General features: G+C 36.6%; 2 protein-coding genes across 2 annotated transcripts; one reads left to right on the plus strand and one right to left on the minus strand.

Annotated features, from left to right (window-relative positions):
- Positions 1–619: 619 nt before the first annotated feature.
- Positions 620–7802, minus strand: LOC120000569 (actin-related protein 3). Its single transcript, XM_038848701.1, has 9 exons — positions 7330–7802; positions 6732–7191; positions 5232–5378; positions 4559–4651; positions 4278–4397; positions 3286–3396; positions 1974–2099; positions 1793–1891; positions 620–1118 (listed from the first exon to the last, which is right to left on the minus strand). Exons 1-9 carry the CDS (start codon positions 7374–7376, stop codon positions 1038–1040), a joined length of 1284 nt encoding a protein of 427 aa, XP_038704629.1. The 5' UTR covers positions 7377–7802; the 3' UTR covers positions 620–1037.
- A 3741-nt stretch (positions 7803–11543) lies between these two features.
- On the plus strand, positions 11544–20113 carry LOC120000115 (oxysterol-binding protein-related protein 1D). The gene is made up of 9 exons (XM_038847993.1): positions 11544–11866; positions 12005–12705; positions 14419–14775; positions 15366–15453; positions 15994–16463; positions 17330–17485; positions 17646–17954; positions 18756–19100; positions 19452–20113. Exons 2-9 carry the CDS (start codon positions 12160–12162, stop codon positions 19653–19655), a joined length of 2475 nt encoding a protein of 824 aa, XP_038703921.1. The 5' UTR covers positions 11544–11866; positions 12005–12159; the 3' UTR covers positions 19656–20113.
- The last annotated feature ends 616 nt before the right edge of the window (positions 20114–20729 follow it).

The following is a 20729-nucleotide window of genomic DNA, read 5'->3' on the forward strand; positions in this document are numbered from 1 at the left end:
TTTTGGTTTTCAAACCCGTCACGGTTTAGGGTCGGGTTTGGTTTTTGGTGTAGGGTTTAGGGTACCCGAACCGTTTAATAAAAAAATTCATTATAGTAATAATATTATAAATAATCTATAAAGGTATACTACTATGATATTAAATTATAATATGATAAAGCATATTAAAACGTATATATTTATAGAAGCATACTAATAAAATTATAAATTAGACTAATTTGAATTAGAAAATCATAATTAATATAATCATACTCAATATTAATTTATATTAATATAATCATCAAAGAAAAAAATAAAATATTAAAAGTTAAATGGTAAACGGGTACCCGATGGTAAACGGTTATGGAACGGTTCCGGGTTTGGAAATTTAAATGGTTTTTTAAATGGTTTTGGAACGGTTTTGGTATAGAGTATCTTAAATGGAAACGGTTTTGGTATTTACTAATTAGAAGAGTACCTGACCCGTTGCCATCCCTATACATGCTAACATTTATATATATATATAAAAGAATTCTCACATACATAAGGGTCTATATATATATATATATATATTATTTTATTTTGATAAGCAATTTATATTATCGAAAATGTTTGAAAATTTCACAAAACAATTTCCCCCTTTTAACTAAAAATCTCACTCCTTTGATTTTTATCTAAATGAAGGAAAATTCCTACCGTCAAAAAGTAGTTGATACAGTTATCATTGCCAACAATTAAATGAAAAGGAAAGAAATGAATTACAAATTCTTTATGTATTCTAACTAAAGTATTGCCCGAAGGCACTGCAACACCCTCCAAGCTGATGAAGATCTAGAACTACCTACCTAATGAAAGAATGAATACAATTGACCCCCCTTCTGTTATTTCTTACAACTGCAGAATAACTGTCTGTACTATTTTACACCACCTCTCCGAACCCACCAACAAACTGCATGCAACAAGCGGAGATTGGACCGATCAAGTGAACTGAGGTGGAAGGAATTCCATGGAACCTTTTCATCCGAAATGCCTACAATATCTACATAAAAGTCGATCTATCAGTACATCCCCTTGAAAACAGGATTCGTACGGCATATGCTTGCTCCATATTCCTCGTACTCTTCTTTTGTATGACAAGCCTGAACAAGAAGCAGGCACTCCATTAGTTTACAATCCAAAATTCAGTTGCAAAATAAGAGTAAACAAAGGAGACTGACAAATCATGGGATGGAGATACTGTTTCCAACAGTTAAACAGGTTACTGTCAAGAAACCTTGCCACTAACTCATAGGCCAATTTAATCAGAGCTTATTCTACAATAGTATGTGATAATATGCCAAATTCAATATTTCAGTAATATGCAACACCCAAGCATGTGATCATTAGTAATCCCAAGAAGATAAAAATATATACCCACATTGGTCATACATAGGTCAAATTTGGCTTTAGGTGATTGAATTTCCAACAAATCCGTTCAGGGTCAAGAGTATACAGCAAGGGGTTCTTGGGGAACAAAGAATCATCCAGTTCTGACTTGTGAGATAACACATCAGCAAAGCACCCCATATTAAATGATGATATCAGTGAGCTTCGCATCGGAGGAGTCATGGGAAAATTTCCTATACCTCAGAAACCTTGTCTAAATTCAGTGAAGATTGTAATGAGGACGCAGCAAACGTTCAATGATGCAAGTTCCCAATAGACGGGTATTGCGTAAATGCTAAAAGATGGGAATAAAGGGACCATGAGCTTGCAGATTTACTTGAGAAATGAAACTCATTAAACTTTCAGATCATAGGAACGGATTCTATACCGCGAAAAATTCAGGCGTGGAAGCAAGTACAGAACCCCCAAACCAAACCGCAAATCGCTGAATTGGATGGCTGACTACATTAACTTCCACTGGTTGAGCCTGTAGACACAATGAAAGAAGAAATGCTCAGACTTCCAAAATAATAGTAAAAAAAAGAGTCAATTCATCCAAATGTGCTTACTTTGATTTCCCCATCAAGTCGAGCATTGGACGCAAGAACTCGCGTATCCACAATTTTCTTCAGATCCCGTTGCAACCTTCTGTGGAAGTCCTTAAACATAGTTGATCCTCCAGACAACACAATATTCTATTAAACATGTGAAAACCAATGAGGTTTCAGAAGTTAAAAATTGTATGTCTATCCAAAATTAGCATGTGAGCCAGGAAAACAAGGAAAATCAAGACAAGACCATACGAAAAAGCATGCATTTGTGCACTGGAATTACCAATATAGATCCTCGGTAGACACATTCACAAGTTGGTAGGGCAAGTAATCCACAATTTTAAGTAATATCCTTCAGCATGGTGGAAGAAGAGTACTGTAGATTGGTGTGTAAATTGCAGACGCAAACTGACAGATTAAAAATCCAAAAATCCAAGAATGGTGGCCAGTAGTAACAGTTCATAATCTAACCCATCCTACTGGTTAAGAGAGAAAAGTCTACTTACTAATGAATCACAAAATGATATTGTTCTGAAAGAGGATTTCTTAATTTATTCAAAGGCAATTCGTGTGATCGTGCACCCTTTTCCCCAGTTATAATGAAAAAAGTGCAGCGGGTCATCACCAAATTCGGCCTCCAATTTGATGGAAATAATGAACCATTGAAAAAAGATTTTCTGGAGACATCAACCAGAAATGTCCCAGCCGATTTTCATGGAAGATTCGTCATTCCAACAGATAGTTTGGGGGATATTACAAGCTTTCCAAAAGGCATTTAAGCAAGTATTGAATAGATAGACTAGGGCATTGCACTAGTTAAGTTATTGTGTACTATAGTTTTGAGTTTCAATATAAAAACAAATAATGAGAAGTCTAAAGGTCAGTCAAACTGCATGAAGAAAATCTGAATGTTCTAGGGCTGATAACATATTATAATAGTGATTCCGAGAGCATTTGAGGTTAGCAATAATAAAGCCTTTGTTTCATGATATTTCCCCCCTCTCCTCCCCCCAAATTCTACTTTCATTCATATTAAGCTAGATTTCTTGTGCTGCATCACAGTTAGGTATGTTAAAATAAAAGATTGATAATATTGATCGATATATTGCGTAATATAAAGAGAGTCCTTATATAGGGGAAGAGAGGAAAAGTCCAACCTAGAGACTAAGGAAATCTAAAAATAAAGGAAACATAATCAGAACCTAAATCAACATAAACTAGGAAACTAAATCATAATAATATATTCTAACAATGTATTTTCCATTCTTTTAATCAAGTATATCTCATATAAAGGCTATGGCTAAATTTATTCTCTAAAACTGTACTTCACCTTGTACAGAGCCCTCCTCGTGTCAATTGGAGCTGACTGAATACACTTGTCTATTACAACTGGCAAAGGAGTTGCAAAGTCACTTCTATAAATTTCGGGATTGAAGAAAATCTGCCAAAGCAGGGGGGGAAGGATTAAAGCTTAGCACAATGCAGTACAATTATACTAATTATCAGATATTTGAATAGATGAAAAGGGGAAAAAATAAGAATAAAAAAAATCTGTTCACTTGAAACACAACTCGTCAGTTTCTCTCTTACTTAGCATCTTTTCATGATTTCATCAATATTCAACATGCAGAAGAGCACTATTATTGAAAATCACAGAATATATCAAAACCAGATCATCTTTGCCTACTGTTTTTTTGATCAGAATCTTTGCCCATTGTAATAGTTACTACAGCCAACAATACAAATACTATAACCAGCTCCTGGTACAATAGTAAATTATAACTTATCAACTGCAGTCAATGTCACTATGCTTTTATTCAGTTAATACCAGAAGCAACAAATGTCAAATGGCAAATATTCTCGATAGGTACCAGAAAAGATATGACAAAACAATGGACTGGGTAAAATTTTTTTGAAGTCCCAAAGCAAATGTCCAAATCCAATGTAGTATATGCCTACCAAGCAAGACTGATCATTTTACGATATTACACAGCCAAAATCGAAAGAATTAATTAGATCCCTGATGGTTTAAACAGGATAAGTAAGGAAAAATCCTTCCATGTGTTGTTCAACGAACACCCTCTTCTTCTTTTTTTTCTTTTTTGAATGCAAAAGAAATTCGAGGGGCACCGAGAAGGTGCAAAGCCAGCAAGAGAGATTAAAGGCCAAGAATATCCTAACTAGAAAATGATGCACATCAATGATTTCCAATCAGTCATTCTGCACTAAACAAATGTAAACATTGCAAAATTTTCCTGTTATCACGCAATAGGATAACAAAAGTGTGTTTAAAATGAAAGACAATAGAAACAAAGATCAAACCTCAGGGCCAAGAAATCTTTCATAACCAACATCACATGAGTACGGTGCACCTGTCTTTGGTTTAATACCTCTCCATTGCTTAATATATTTGGCTGGTTCTTTGTCATGCTTGTTAAATTCCTGGAATTAGAGAACTTCTAAGTATCAGCAAACTATATCTACAATCTAAAGTTCAATTGACAGTCACATGAAATGGCACACTGCAAACAGCCAAAAAAAAAAAACCTCACGCTCAAGACAACATCCATTTGTAGCATTATTCAACAAAAGGAAAAAATAACCTTGACAATATCAGAGCAGGTGTAGCAATGCATTTCTTTCACTTGCCGAGCTACTTCAAATGAATCTTCTGGTGGTATATTCTCTCCCCTTTCCTACACAGAAAAAATTTAAAATACAATGATCATAATAACATAACACCTCAATATAATAACTATTGAGTTATACATACAAACACATATCTGTCATTAGTTGCAGCCAATTGATGGCTTTTAGAAGTGAGTTTACAAGCATTTACAGGTAAAACAGCCACCACCGTAACAGGATTTCCAAATATACCACTGAAAAGAGTTCCAAAATTACAAAACAAGAACATTGATAATATTTTGCATTTTGAAAGTGACGGTCATCCTTTCGAAAAGGAGTCACTGGCTAGAGAAGATAACTAAAAATACACAGCACGCACCAAGGAGGCAGCAACATCATCCTATAGTCCAAATCTGACATATTCAAAGGACATAGATGGATGCACATAATAAAAAATCCAAAGAACATGCAACTGACTGAAGGACTTAATGGCATTGGCAGCCTTCACATAGATTTGTAACAAGTAAAAAACTCCAATTATAGCCCAAAAGGTAAGTTAGCACTTACAAAAAGGAGCCACATAATAACTAAAACCATTGTAGACATTATAAGTAACTAGCGAAATTCTTAAAATAGGAGCAAACTTACCCGCATGAGCTGTTGAATAAAATGTGTAACATCTTTGCCAGCAATAGGAATTGACTTGATGCTGCTCCCAATAACATAACCATCTGCTACAGGTACCACATGAGTAGCCCCATCTCCAACATCGACTACAACCCCTGTCATCTCACACTAAAGAGAACTGTAGGTCAATCTAAAAGTAAAATCCAAATGCAAGACAAAACGCATACTTGAGTAGTTACTAAAGTAGGAAAAACAAACAAACCTGAGGATGGCGGACAAGAAAACACAACTTTGAAACCAACAGGCACATGCTCAATAGATAAAGTTAGAGTCCTCCTCCATATCAATCATTACAAAAGTTACCACTTGAAGGTTCATGGACGAAATTCCCAGATATAACTTCTTAAAAAACTATATTTTCAAAGATGCTAATCCTTATTTCATAATATTATCTGGAAGCATTCCCTAAGAAGAATAATTAGTGACGATATTTGTTTTAGCATTCTGCATATAGTTTCAATCTCAATAAACAAAGAGTCCTGTATACCATGGGTTTTCATGTATTACCCCTTGTTTATAGAATGAACATAAGGTCTTAATACTTTCTTTGAGTGGCACACATATTTCTTCTTTAAATGGAGAATTTCACCGTCTTATCCTTAATTCAAGCTACATCTACTAAGGGTCAGATACATTCATTTCTTTTCCAATCTTTCGTTATGGCAAAAGTTAGTGCTAGCACTCTTGACTCAACTGCATCCACTTTTGCAGCATGTTGACTAAGGAATGCTTGCCCTAGTACTCCTCAACAATGTTTTAGTCCACTCTCACACCAACAATAATAATAGTAATAATAATAAAATAACAAATCAAAAATGAATCCAACATTGAACACCCTTCAATATAATGGAATGTATTAGAAACCTAAGACATCATGTGCGTCAGAAAAGCAGGTATATTCAGTCTCTGTCTATCCCCTTGAAATGACATTAACAAGGAAAAGCATACACCAAAACGTTTGTCTATGTTTTTATTTTTATCATAAGAAAATATGCGTTTTGATTCCTCAAGCTCTAAATAGGAGAACAAAAGTGACTCCAACAATACCTTTTTTCTAATCAGAAGTCCTCTTTGGTCGTTGACTAAGAAATCCCAGAACAACAAAGACTACGCCACATTGTAGGATAATATCTCCATCTCACATAAAATTTTGACAATGCCTAAAATAATTTAATATAACTAAACATATTTGATTGCCTAGCCAATTTCACTCGTGATTTACTAGTGCTCGAAATAATATTGGGTCATCAAACCATAGCAGATTTTCAACCAAAATCCATTTCGGGCTAATAAGTTGAACATCTCAAAACATTAAGTTACTTTATTCAACCCTAACACGGTCAAAATCAAAGAAATAGCCAAAATTCTCAGGTAATTGAGAACTACAGGACTTCAAGCCTCTATAAGCTACCAAACAGCTGGTCGAATAACCCCCAGAATTCAAAGGACTACAATACTGACCTTCGATGTGGTATACCCAGCAGCAAGAGCAAGTACTGAATTGACAGCAATATAAAGCCCAGGAACATTGAACGTCTCAAACATGATTTCGCCCGTATACTCGCGAGTCTCTGGTGCAGTGAGCGGGCTCTCAGTCAACAAAAAGTAATGGTCTTCCGGATCACAACGAAGATAGTTGAAAATGCACTGCTGCCAGTAACGTTCCATGGCATCCCAATTGTCAACTTGACCGTGACGCATCGGATAGCTAAGATTGTAAATATTACTGGATCTCGATTTCGCCAAAGCCTCGTCTCCTATAAAGAAATCCAGATCCGCCATGACACCCGCGCTGTGTTGCGCTAACCAATTGGACTTGGAAGAACTCCTCGACTGGTTCAGAAACGATTCGTTGACCGCAACTACCGTTGGAAGAATGAAACAAGGCTCTACGTTACCCGCAAAACCCATCTTAGTAAACCTGAACCACAAACCAAAAACAGCAAAGAAACCACAATCTGCAAATGAACTTTAATTGGAGCATTGTGTCAAACAGGTAATAGGCCGTATATGTCAGCTTACAAATACACAGATTCTGCAAACAATAAAATACACGTACCCGGTGCCGTTGTCGATGACGACGGCTGGGCGAGAAGTGGGGTCCATTGGGGAGGAAGAGTGATCGGCGGAATTGATAAATATTACGATTGTAGTTGTGGCGGTGATAAGAATGGACCTGCGGGTGATATCCGATATAAATTTCAGGAAGGGATAGGATCATCATCGAGAGGGGCGCTTCCGTGAGCGCGATAAAGGAAAGTGAGTAGACTTGAATCCCAAGCGAAAGCAGCGACTCAACGCACAGCTAGGGATTGGCGACAGTAGCTTCCGTTTCGTGAACACTGCTTCTTTAACTATGTCCATCTCAAACACAACAATAAAAATTCGACGAATTCGCTTCCATCATCATCGACTTCTGCATCATTACCTTCTCCCTCTATTGTTCTGCGATACTTTTATTGGCAATCAAAACAGTACAACACATCGACAGAGGCTTTTTTTTTCTCTCTCTTTTTCGTCTCCTCTCGAGTATTATTAATTATTAAAAACTATGCTTACGCCTGTAATGCACATGGATTCGGTTTCCAAAACAAACCAAAAAAACAAGACACAAATTTTAAAAATAAAAAAAATATATAGTGTGATGCAGCATAACATGGATTTAAATTGTAGATGCTATAAGCCGTAAAGACAACTTTTTTATTATATCAATAAGTTTGTAGGTCATAAACTCGGGTGCCGGGGTTGCTACAGCAACCCCCATTGTAACACATTTGAGGCAAAAAAAAATTATTTATTTTCTAAAAATTATACATGTGAGTATTCGGTCTAACGAATCCAACGATATATTTTTGTTGAAAACAAAAATCAAATTCATCGCAATCGAAACATCGAATGTTTTGAGTTTATATTCAACGGTTTAAAATTGTTATACATTTTTCATGTTAAATTTGATTTTTGTTTTCAACAAAAAAATATATCGTTGGATTCGTTAGACCGAATACTACACTTGTATAATTTTTAGAAAATAAATAAAAAAATTTGTTTACCTCAAATGTGCTACAGCGGGGGCTGCTATAGTTTTTACTACAACGGCCCCCCTAAACCCCGTAAACTCTAGCCGCCTCTTCGCTCTCAAATTTTCTCTCAACCAAAACTTCTCATAGTAGAGATCTGAGGAGGAGGAGACCATCCTCTCCTCTTTCATACACCTTTTAAGTTTTGTTGATTTGTTGCTAGTTAGTAAATATATTTTACAATCTCTGTTATGTTTTATAAGGAATACGCAAAGTTTTTTCACCACACCGTCTCCTGTGGAGATTAAATATGGTTATTCTCATCTAGTTGCCTTGGATTCTTCACAACATCGGATCTGTTGGTGTATTCTAGTGACACATATTTGGTGCACAGTGATGGGGCTCTTAGATCTGGTAGAGAAGGTCTTTCTTGTTTTATGTTTTTGTTTATTCTGTTTGAATTTAGATCGAGACAGTGTTTTCGGGTATATTTGTATGTTAGTTCGGCGTTGTCAATGTTAGTTCGGTGTTTATTCTTTGATTTTGTAGTTCTTGTTAGTTTTTGTAAATTCTTATGCTCCTATGCCGCTAACGTGACACTAGGTGTAACGTTTGTTATTATGAAATGAAGTGATGATGTTTAAACATTTTATCAAAAAAAAATTATGTAGCTAACTATTAATATTCTACTAAATACAAATTTATTTAAAATACAATTTTACCCCTACTAAATACAAATTATTTAAAAATACAATTTCACCCTTACATGTATACGACGTGTTTTCTATTGTTTTATCCGGAATGGTGTTTTCAATTGTTTTACTCGGGATGTGGCTGCAATTAGAATTTGCTCCAATTAGCAGAAATTTTAAATCTCAAGTCCACTATGAGTTTTATCGGTTCCTGGTTCCTGTTGATATATTGGGTTCGCATGGCTTTATTCCTTTTAGGCTCAATAAGTGGGTCAAGCCCTACTCACTTAAACCTAAAAAAATGCCTAGTATTTGTTAAGGGGTGGCCAATGATTTATAAATCACACATGATTGGATATTCCAACGGATGTGAGATTGAATGTTAACATACTCATTATATTTCTTTCTTGTTTGTTGTCTCTCTCCCTCTACATTGTATCTTTTCTTTCGTACTAATTAAGATGAAATTAAGTGTGTTTTTGTTAATAAAGCCTTGTTCTTATCAGTCGCATTCTCAATTTTATACTGAATTTTATGACTTCATGGGTGTATTCCGACTCAAAGCAGCTGATGTATGGTATTATGATATAAATAATTTCACATATATATAATTAAGAAAACATTGGCAGCCGACAGTCTCATTGTCGATCCATAAAAGAGGATCATTGACGACAACTTTTGGTTAAATTATAGGAGTAAATATCTTATTGCACCTTTTATTGCCTACCATTTATCACTATTGATGGTGCACACTTTTGATGGAGGTAGGTAGCTCAAAATTCTAGATAATTTTGATGGTCCAAAATGATTGTTTTACAATTGTTCAAGATTTAATAATTTTTGGACAATTTTGTGAATGTTTGATAGAGATTTACTTCATTAACCTTGGGTTAAAATGAAATTCCCTTAGTACCATATTAATATATGCAAGGGCATATTAAACTTTTTTAGTTTATTAAATTAATTAAAATATTTTTATTACTATTAGTTATTTGTTTAAACATATGACTATTAATATTAAATATTAGTTTGCTATTAGTATTAATATTAAACATCCTTTAAAAAATTTTAATATTAAAATATTTTTATTAATATTAAATATTTGTTTAATATTTAAACTACCATAATTGATGCTATTGTCAAAACTTTCTACCAAACAATATGGAGAATTAGAAAAAAATTATTTCCTTTTTTTAGTGGTCACAAACTCACAGGGTTGAGTTATGCAAATTACAAACTTTGGCTTAAATTTATTTGTAAATGGTTGGTAGGGTCGGACTTCATGAATTAATAAATGTCATGGGCAAGAAACTTCTCCAATTGTTCGTCTTGAACTCTTGATGGGGTTGCAGAGACGGGTTGGCCATTTGAGAAGTAATTATGACTCAGCGGCTGAGTACCCTCATCATAATGCCCAAGGGTTACTCCTTGTCCCAATCCACAAATTTTTTTAAAAATAATACTAAGTATTTGATTTCATTGGAACGACAACACATAGTATAACCATATAGCTCTAAAACATTTTTCGGAAATAGGAGTAATATGCGATTGGTTATGAATAAAATTTTAGCCAAATCGAAATACTTAAAACGGTATATCAAACCAGAGGTGTAAAGATTTACCGACATAGTTGAACCGAATGATCGATTTTCGGTTAAAGAATTTACATATTTCTTTAAATAACTGATTGATCGGAAAAATTTGTCAGAAAATGGGAAAAAATTTAACCTCAATATTAATCAAACCATGATGTTCAACCTAAAATTGGTCAAATTCGCTTAACAATATAATTGCACTCACGTAGATATCAAAACTACATCATTTTAAATGTATAAAGGTAATTCGATTAATTTGGTCTATTTCTCTATATCCTGTTCCTTGCCAAGATCAAGTAGTATGGCATTGGGATAAAAAGGAGCTATTTTCTGTGAAATCTGGGTACCCTAGTATGAAATAATCATTAAATTATAAGTGGGTAATTATCCCACTTTATGTCTCCACCCAAACCTAAACCTCTCAGTTGATAGAAATTAGTATTTTCAACGTTAAATCTTGATGAAGAGAAAGTCAAAACATTTAATATATATCATTTGTTTTTTTTGTCCAATCTGTTCAGGTTTATCCTGAGACCGTATTTTGTTCAATTTATTCCGATATTATCTAGACTAGATATATATATTCCGGTGTTGTTTTTGATTTCGGACGTCTATTTTTTTAAGCTTGAGTTTGAAATTATCTAAGCTACTAACGTAACTGTGAGGGTAACTTTTGCGTTGACGAAATGAATTGTTGAGACTCCATATCCACAATGGACCTCCAACGCAGACAAGTAACTCTCCTCTTCAACGGTCATTAGTCACTGACACCGCACTACATCTGTAGATGTCCAAAGATATTTACAAATAAATCCATCCAATGCACTATTCAGTAATAGCTATCCGGGCCTGAAATACCTAAAAAGCCCCTATACCAACATCGCAATCCTGGTACATGAAAAGCAATCCCAACCGTCTAACCACGTCATTTCAACTTACTTTAGAGGACAATTGGCTACAATCCAAACACGACCTTCTCTTTTACCCAGCAAACAAACAAGCCCCAAATCCCCCACCAAAACAATCACCACACCACTTGCGCATGCTAGCTGCTCCTCCACACCACACCGCATCGTCATCGCACGAACCAGACGTAGTGCTCCTTAGACTATTAATTCATATAAAAAAATCAATAAAAGCAGACTGAATTTGGATCGATCGGAGGTGCACCGCCCCATGCATTTATGCGCGCTTTAAAGCTGTCGCTGTTTGTTGTTTAAGCTCTAACCTACTCTGCTGCCCTCCTACTACTACTGCTCTCTGCATCACTGACCACTGCCGTAAATGGATCTGTATGCGCACTGCACCCCCCACCTCTTTTGTAATTAATACGACTGTTTATTAATTATTACATCTCTATCATATTTTGCTCCACGGCGTTACACTCTCCGTTTCGCTTCCGATCTTGGATTCTTCTTGTGTGATATCAGAAGCGCTTCTTTATGTGATCCTATTTGAGCTCCGATCGGGTCGTGCATTTAGATTCCGAGCCGGATCTAACCGAATCGGGGAGCTCATTGTGTGTTAACAGGCTTCATAGTGCGTGCATTTTCGTTCATCGATGCTGTATGAGTGATTGATATGAATGATGAATCCTCTCTGCTGCATTGCTCCGGTTTCGATTGATCGCGACCGGGCGAATCCAGGGGTGGTGAAATCGTCCAGTCAGTGTCAGTTAGGGCTTGAGAGTTCGATCAGGACAGTGAATCGCACTCCGAAACCTAGCTTCTCGGCTCAGGTGTCCTCCGTTGGCACTGATTATGACAGATTTTCGTTTGATGCGATTCGAGATGGAGAAGATGCGGTCGTTGAAGCGAGAGATTCGAAGACTTACTGCGGGAATGGCGGAGTTAGTGGAAGCGTGGCGGGGATTATGTATAAGTGGGTGAACTACGGCAAAGGATGGCGGCCGCGGTGGTTTGTACTCGAAGATGGCGTACTCTCGTATTATAAGATTCATGGACCTGACAAGATTCTCGTAAGTCCTACCAGAGACAAAGGAGTTAGGCGGTTGATCGGAGAGGATTCCGTAAGGTACATGAGAAAGGCGAGTTGGAATAGTAATCGACTCAGTAATGGTGCATCCGCATCCGCGAGGCGATGCAAGCCATTCGGTGAGATACATTTGAAGGTTCGATCTCGTCAGCCGAATACACTCGTTATTTTGTTTGTTTGTGTGTATTTTCGCTTCTTTGTTGTGTTTTCTGTTAGTATCCAGTTTTGTTTGGCCACTGGAAACGACGAGGAACACGAAATGCTGTTGCCACCTCTGTTTTGTTTTCTATCGACTCATTCTTCTATGGATGCGGTATGATGAGTATTAGTGTTATTTTAAGTAAAGGGAAATAGTCTTCCCTTAAGAGTTGGGTGCAATGTAAAACAAATGTCAGAATATTGTTGGTGGTCAATGGATCACCCGGTAAGCTGTTTAAAAAAAAAAAGAAAAAGAAAGAGGTTCACCTACAGATAGTACTAGGAGAAAATTCAAAATTTCATTTAGTATTTGAGAATTTGTGTTGCTTGCCTAGTCTGGCGTGGGAGTACTTGTTGCCATGAATGTACATCATGGCCATATGGTTATTGGAATAATTAAAAGTTCAATGCACTCCTTAAAAAAAATTTATAGAACAGGGATTTGCATGTAGACTGGAAACTAGTCAGTGAGTAAAATATACTATGCTTGGGCATAACCTGGCCATCTTCAAATGGAAGCTCTAATATTTGTTCTCTCTTGATGTACTCAGTTAATATGTCTCTAAATCATAAGTAAACAGCTATTTGCAATTGTAGAGGAGATCTTTTGCATTAAAAAACCCTCTATCTCTTCATCTTTTTTTTTTTCCATGTTTTTCTGGGGGTACAAAATGAAAACACTGCACTAAAAAGGGTCAATCTCTTGTTTGCACATTAGACATCGGCTCAAGGTAACAGTCGCTAGTCAGTCAGTATGCTAGTGAAGCACAACAAAAGCATACCGGTAATTATCGCTTATAATTTATCTCCAAAAAATGTCATCTATGAAAAAAGATTATTGAACTTCGGCAGTGTGGTGATTTATATCACTGGTTCAATAACTTATATTCCTTTCCTGATAGAGTTGCACTTACTCTAATTTGTGTAATAGTTGAGATATGGATTTGATGATTTATTGGAAAGGAGATGAAAAGTTCATCCCTGATCTTCATCAATAGAATATCCACATGTGGCCCATTGGTAGAATTGTAGGGGTGCAACATAGAGGTCACAGGTCCAATTTCTGGAAACAGCGTCTCCGCATATTATGTGGAGTAAAGTACTAAAGTCTGCGTACATCTTGCTTGTCCCCGATCCACCCACTGCGGGAGTCTTGTGCACGAGAATTGTTTTCCCATATAATCAAATGAAATATGATGATTCTGATTGCGTCACATAAGTTAACAATGCTACTGCAATTCCAAACTTTATCTCATGTCCGTGCAGCACTCATTTTTTTTTTTTTTTTTCCTTTAAGGAGATATTCATCTTGCTGGGAAATTAACTGTGAATGGGAGAACAAAGTTGGTTTTATTATAACACATGATGCATTTTGCTTTTGCCTTGTTAAAATCATCATCAGCTTTGTGCTTCTTGCTAATAGGTAAACTCGAATATTTCTTAACATTTCTCACCTCTAAGTTTAAGTCCATAATAATTTTTGTCTTTTTGGTTGGTTGTCAACTGCATGTTTACAGTATTTAGTGCGTCCTCTTGTTGCACATAACAGTCTCTTTTTTTTTGGTATTGTGCATGACTATGCACAGTTTTGTGTGTATCTTTGCATATTTGGTTTCAATGTTAGCTGAGCTAGGAATAATATTATGTGCAGGTTTCCTCCATCCGTGAGAGCAAGTCAGATGATAAAAGGCTTACCGTATTCACAGGAACAAAAACTCTTCATTTGCGTTGTGTATCAAGAGAGGACAGAGCTTCATGGATTGAGGCACTGAGGGCTGCCAAAGATCTTTTTCCTCGAGGGTTGTCTAGCAGTGATTTTTTACCTGCTGAAGATGTTTTCATTACAACTGAGAAGCTACGACTACGGTTATTGCAGGAAGGCATTGGTGAAGGAGTCATCAAAGACTGTGAGAATATTATGCTCTCAGAAGTGTCTGAGTTGCAAAACAAGTTAAAGGATCTTCATTGTAAACATATCATGTTGTTTGAGAAATTGAGGCAATTGGAGGTATTTGATGTTCCTCAATTTGCCCCCTCTGAAAACACTTCTTTACCTTCCACTGATTATGATTTATGAACATTCAGCTGGTCACTTTTACTTATATTCTATACTCATTTCTCTTTAGAGTTTCCAATTGTCTCATCTTTGATTGAGGATTTTAAACCTATTTCTGCTGTTAGTCTCCATTAGTTATGTAGATTCTTGTTCTCTTTATAGGGAGGGGTGATGGGTGTGAGCAGGAAAGGGAAAGACTAGGGGCGAAGGTGGGTCTTCATTACACTATGTAAGGGTAGAGAGGATAAAAAACTCTTTGATTGTCCATTCAACATGGCAAAACATTGGGCTTCCTTTTCTTTCTGGCGCTTATTTATGTTAGCAGACTGGATGTGTGTTTCAAGATGTAGTCCGTGCATTAAAAAACAGCTGCTCCTAGGAGTCGCTACTGGTTCAGGAATTTATCTTAGTGTTTCCCCCATTTGTTATTCATTTATCTTATTGTGAGAATTTCTCCTGTTTTTTGCTGCTAAACCTGACTATGGACTATGGAGAGCTTTTTGTGTTGATGACTAATTTATTCTACCATAATTATCTTGCAGACAGAGAAAGTAGAGCTAGAGACTACTGTAGTGGATGAAACAAAGGAACACGAGTCATGTTGTGGACAAGGAAATAGAAGATTCAGTGGTTAGTGATGCTTTCAGATCTCAGTTGTTACGATACTTTATTATTTGTAGTTACATGTAGTACCTTAGGGGCTTAATATACGATAACAATTTAAACATACTTGAAGTATATATGGATGAAAGTCATTATGTGATCATCCAAGTGGATCCTTTGTCCTTTGTCGCGCAATTAATATAGAGAGCAAATAAACTTCTTGATCTCTTAGACTATTCTGCAGATACAAACTTCTAGTTTGTTGCAAATCATTTATGGAGCTGAATGTTTTTCTTGCTTGACAAGTGACAAAGTTTATAGACCTATGCACCGATACACATTTAATTCCTCTGAAGCTTTTAGATCACAAAAACACACGTTGAACATGTCTTGTTAATTTTATTCTTTAGAAGTTTTTCATTTCATAGTATATTTCTACAATGCCTTAAATTTTGTTTCGTTAACTAGGCATCTGATGGGATGTCTTTTCATATATATATATATATATATAGATGTATGTTGTAACTTATAAGAACTTAATGATTTCATATTTTCTTTGTGTTACAGACTTCTATTCCGTCATGTCAGAAGGTAGTGCAAGTGACTCTTATGGGGATAATGAAAGCCAAGATGGAGCTGATGTTGAAACAGATGAAGAAGATGGAACATTTTTTGATACAAATGATTTTTTGTCTTCAGATGCTCTGAGAAGTGCTTCCTATCGGAGTAGGGAAACCTTACAAAATGCATGCCTAAATGAGCGAGATTCATTCTTTTCTGATCATTTGCATGGGGTTGAGAAGGAGATCAGGGCAATTCAATACCCGTATGTTAAAAGAAGAGACAATTTGCCTGAGCCAAAAGAGAGAGAGAAGCCTGTTGGCCTATGGTCAATTATCAAAGACAATATTGGAAAAGACTTGTCTGGAGTTTGTCTTCCTGTTTATTTTAATGAACCGCTTTCTTCACTGCAAAAGTGCTTTGAGGATTTGGAATATTCATACTTGGTGGATGTGGCATTGGAATGGGGAAAGGAGGTGAGGTCCTCGTATGTTATTTCTTTTGTGGCGAAGCAATTTTAGGACATGATGCGCTTCACATTTTAGCTGAGGTAGCTTGTACAATGTCTGAGTTTAAAGCATTACTGGCCTCATGTTGATTAAAACACCTATGTTACCAGCATATTTCACTTGATGAAAAGCACATTTTAAGACAATTGAAATTTTCAACTTGAATATAATTGCTCATTGCATCTCTTCGGTTTAGCAGAAAATGCAAAGTTTTGTTACCTATGCAGCTTACAGAGTTAATATATTGATTAAACTTAGAGTTCGAAGCCTGGGGCAGTGCTAAGGTTGCGCCAAGCATTTAAGGTGTCACCACTTAGAACTGGGAAATAGCTTCCTCCCAATACTGGTTAGGCTGTGTATATTTCTCTTTCCAGACCCTGAAGTAGCATAAGCCTTGTGCTCTGAGTTTGACTGCCTAAACGAAATGATGAAGCTTAAAAACTTAAATAATTGAGAGGGTATTTTGCAGTATCACTTGAACAATATTGAAATGTTTAATATAGCAGGAAATGCGAAAGATTAGAATCTCAGAAAACAATATCAATATGGACTCAGAGGTAGTGCACAGTTCACTTGTGATTGGGGCTGTTTGACTTAGTTTGTTGTTACTTTATTGACTTCCAATTATCATTTTTATTGTGTTAGCACTTTTTAAGTAAAGAAGCCCTTTAATGTACTTGTGTGGAATTAGGTCGTTAATCAATGATTTCATTATTTACCACCTTCACTCTTTTGCTCTAGCCAATAATTTATGCTGTTCAAATGCTGTCTAAAGTAACTATTGTGTCACAATGCTTGGATGTCTTGTTAAACGTGGAGCTTACATGGTGCAGGGGAATCACTTGATGAGAATTCTGAACATTGCAGCCTTTGCTGTATCTGGCTATGCATCCACAGAAGGCAGGCAGTGTAAACCATTCAACCCTCTTCTGGGGGAAACCTATGAAGCTGATTATCCAGACAAAGGACTTCGTTTCTTCTCTGAAAAGGTAATCCTTCTCCTTCCTCTGTACCTTCAAGCAAACGTAGGAAAGAGAGTCCTTGAACTTTATAAGAACCAAGTCTTAAGGGCATAATATTCTGGAATAAGATTGTAATGTGGCATTTTCTTAATTCCTACCATGTTCCTGACAAGCAGCTTTCGTTCAGGTGAGCCACCATCCGATGATTGTTGCTTGTCACTGTGAAGGCAGAGGCTGGAAGTTCTGGGCAGACTCGAATCTCAAGGGTAAGTTTTGGGGTCGGTCTATTCAGCTTGATCCTGTTGGACTGCTTACGTTGCAGTTTGAGGATGGTGAAACCTACCAATGGAGCAAGGTCACCACTTCTATATACAATATTATAATTGGAAAAATATACTGTGACCACTATGGTACCATGCGTATCAATGGCAGTGGCAACTACTCCTGCAAGCTCAAATTCAAGGAGCAGTCCATCATAGACCGAAATCCTCATCAGGTAATTTTATTCATCGAACAAGCTATTGTGAACGCATTATCCCTGCTTATGTTCTATACAATGGTTTAAAAACTGATGGGAATCTGTTAGTTGAACTGGGAGGCGGGAGCTGGTCTAGGATTATTTTTTGGGCTTGAAAGATACTGAAAAATAATTGAAGCCAAAGAAAACCAGTTGATCTAGTCGAAAGACTCAAAACTACTCAAAGCAGGTCTCTTGAGTCTTGACAGGGTATTCAATTCTTTTTGTTTGTTTTCAATATCTGTCAGTGTTATCACGGTAAGAGTCGACGCAAAATAATAAGTAAAATTGGGAATTTTTAGAAATTTCTTTTATGATTTTTTTTTTTGAATTTTCATGGTTTTTTATAGTCTTCTTTCCATTACTGGTAGTTATACTTAATTTCGATACATGATGATGTCCTAGTCCAAAATATTGGACTGGTTTGATTTAACATACTGTCTGTGTTCTTGCCATTACTGATAGTGCCCCCTTTCTGAAGTCTTTATCATGAAGTGTGGTATTTTCACCAATTAAAGGATGGTTTAATGATTTTCCATCGTGAAATTTTGATGCTGCCACCCAATATTTGCCCACTACCTTTCAGAATCTGTACTCTACATGCCAATAATGGAAAATTTCTTTAGTGCTCAGAATTTGCCACTGTTAAAAAAATGGCACTGTTAGAAAGAAGAAATTTGGTAGTTGCACCGACATGACTGGTGTACGTACACAATTTGTCTTTGTTGATATGAGATCCAAATATTATTGATATTATATTTTCCTTTTTGTGAACTTCAGGTCCATGGATTTGTCCAAGATAACAGAACTGGTGAGAAGGTAGCAATGTTGTTGGGGAAGTGGGATGAAGCAATGTACTATGTGCTGGGAGATCCAACTACAAAACCAAAGGGCTATGATCCGATGACGGAAGCTGTATTGCTATGGGAACGAGACAAATCTGCTACTAAAACAAGATACAATCTCACCCCTTTTGCAATATCGCTAAATGAAACCACTCCTGGCTTACTGGAGAAATTGCCCCCAACTGACTCACGACTGAGGCCGGATCAGAGACATCTAGAGAATGGAGAATATGAATTGGCAAACGCGGAGAAGCTGCGTCTTGAATATTTACAGAGACAGGTTTGCCCATAAACCCATCTATTGCATTCTTTTGTGCATCCATCATCGAGTCCTATTATGTAATCCAGCTTGCATGTTTGAGTTATTGTGCTAGGCCCATAACTCTTACCACCTAAATACATTCCTTATAGAACCTGAGCTGTATCAATTTCTCGCAAAAAATCTGGTGAGCTTTGTTTTTAATATTTTGATCGGTTTGAACCATCAGAAGTCATCTGCTTTTGGAACCAACCTACTTTCTGTATCCCCATGGAAAAGCTTCTCTTCTCTGCAACTCAACACAACATGACTAGTTTTCTTTTTCTAAATAGAAACCATACTGGACAAACTTTCTCTGCTTCTTTGGTGCAGGCAGGGAAGCTCCAAGAGAGGGGATGGCAGCCAAGATGGTTTCGGAAGGACGAAGATGGATGTTATCGTTATACAAATGGATACTGGGAAGCAAGAGAAAGGGGGAATTGGGATGAAATTCATGACATATTTGGTCAAAGTAGTGATACTCTATACCTAGTAGAAGAGCAAGCATCCAATATGGTTTCAGAAGCACAAGAATGATGATATATTCTCACATTCGTGGATACGGGTAGGCATGGGAGAAAGATGGAACTGTGATGGAAATCGTGGCAAAATTGGCAAATGTAGCGGTCCTCCATGTGTAGTAGAAGAGTAAGTTGTGTTCTTGTTTTACTTGCTCTGACATATTTCTGTTCCCTTTACCTTTCAATTTCATATTTCCTCTATTTTCGTCCGCCTCAGACTATACTTAAATTGTGAACTCAAATGAGAGTTTAGTGGCAGCTCTTGTTTGGTTACATCTTCTTAAAGGTTTAATACTGTATTCCAACTTTGGGCACATACAATCTTTCCAGTTGTGTAACTTTTAGGAAGATAAGATGGGCTGGGGGTTTGATCATTTTGGCACCTGCTTTTTAGCATGTCAATTCTATTTTCATGAAATATTTTTTGGACAAGTTCACCATTTGGTACGCTAAAATATGCTTCTCGTTAGTTTACCATTTAGTGCACATGTAGGAAGTCGTTGGCATTTATGATTTCAAATTTAGCTTACTGCTTACCCATCTTGCTGATTCCTTTTTACATACAAGATATTCGGATCAGGGGCCCTGTACTGTAGTATGAATGAATGAATGATATGATCTAGCGGTTCTTGTGAAATGTACAGATAAAATCAATCGATTATCATACATGAAAACAAGACCAGTCGAGTTGATCACGTTGGTAAGCTACAACTTGCCGTAGAATATATATATATATACACATCTTGTCTTTAATGGAGGCCTTGAGACGAATATTCTTTGACCAAATAACCATTAAGAACTCCACAAGTGGATACGCATATGCATGCCCATTATTGTTCATGCAATGCAGTACTTAAGTGGGAGGGTCTTCCTTTCCTAATAGCCAAGGTTTTCAGAAGGGCAGAACCCACTGGACTTTGGTTACAACCGACCTATGGGCAGGTGGGCAGCCCATGAGTGGGTAGGAGAGGTCCAGTGGGCTCTGCCCTTCTGAAAACCTTGGCTATTAGGAAAGGAAGACCCTCCCACTTAAGTACTGTATTGACACGCCCACATCTTCCGATGTGAGACATGACAATACCCTACCCTT

Source organism: Tripterygium wilfordii, chromosome 6 (genome assembly GCF_013401445.1).
Source record: "Tripterygium wilfordii isolate XIE 37 chromosome 6, ASM1340144v1, whole genome shotgun sequence".
Taxonomy (NCBI): domain Eukaryota; kingdom Viridiplantae; phylum Streptophyta; class Magnoliopsida; order Celastrales; family Celastraceae; genus Tripterygium; species Tripterygium wilfordii.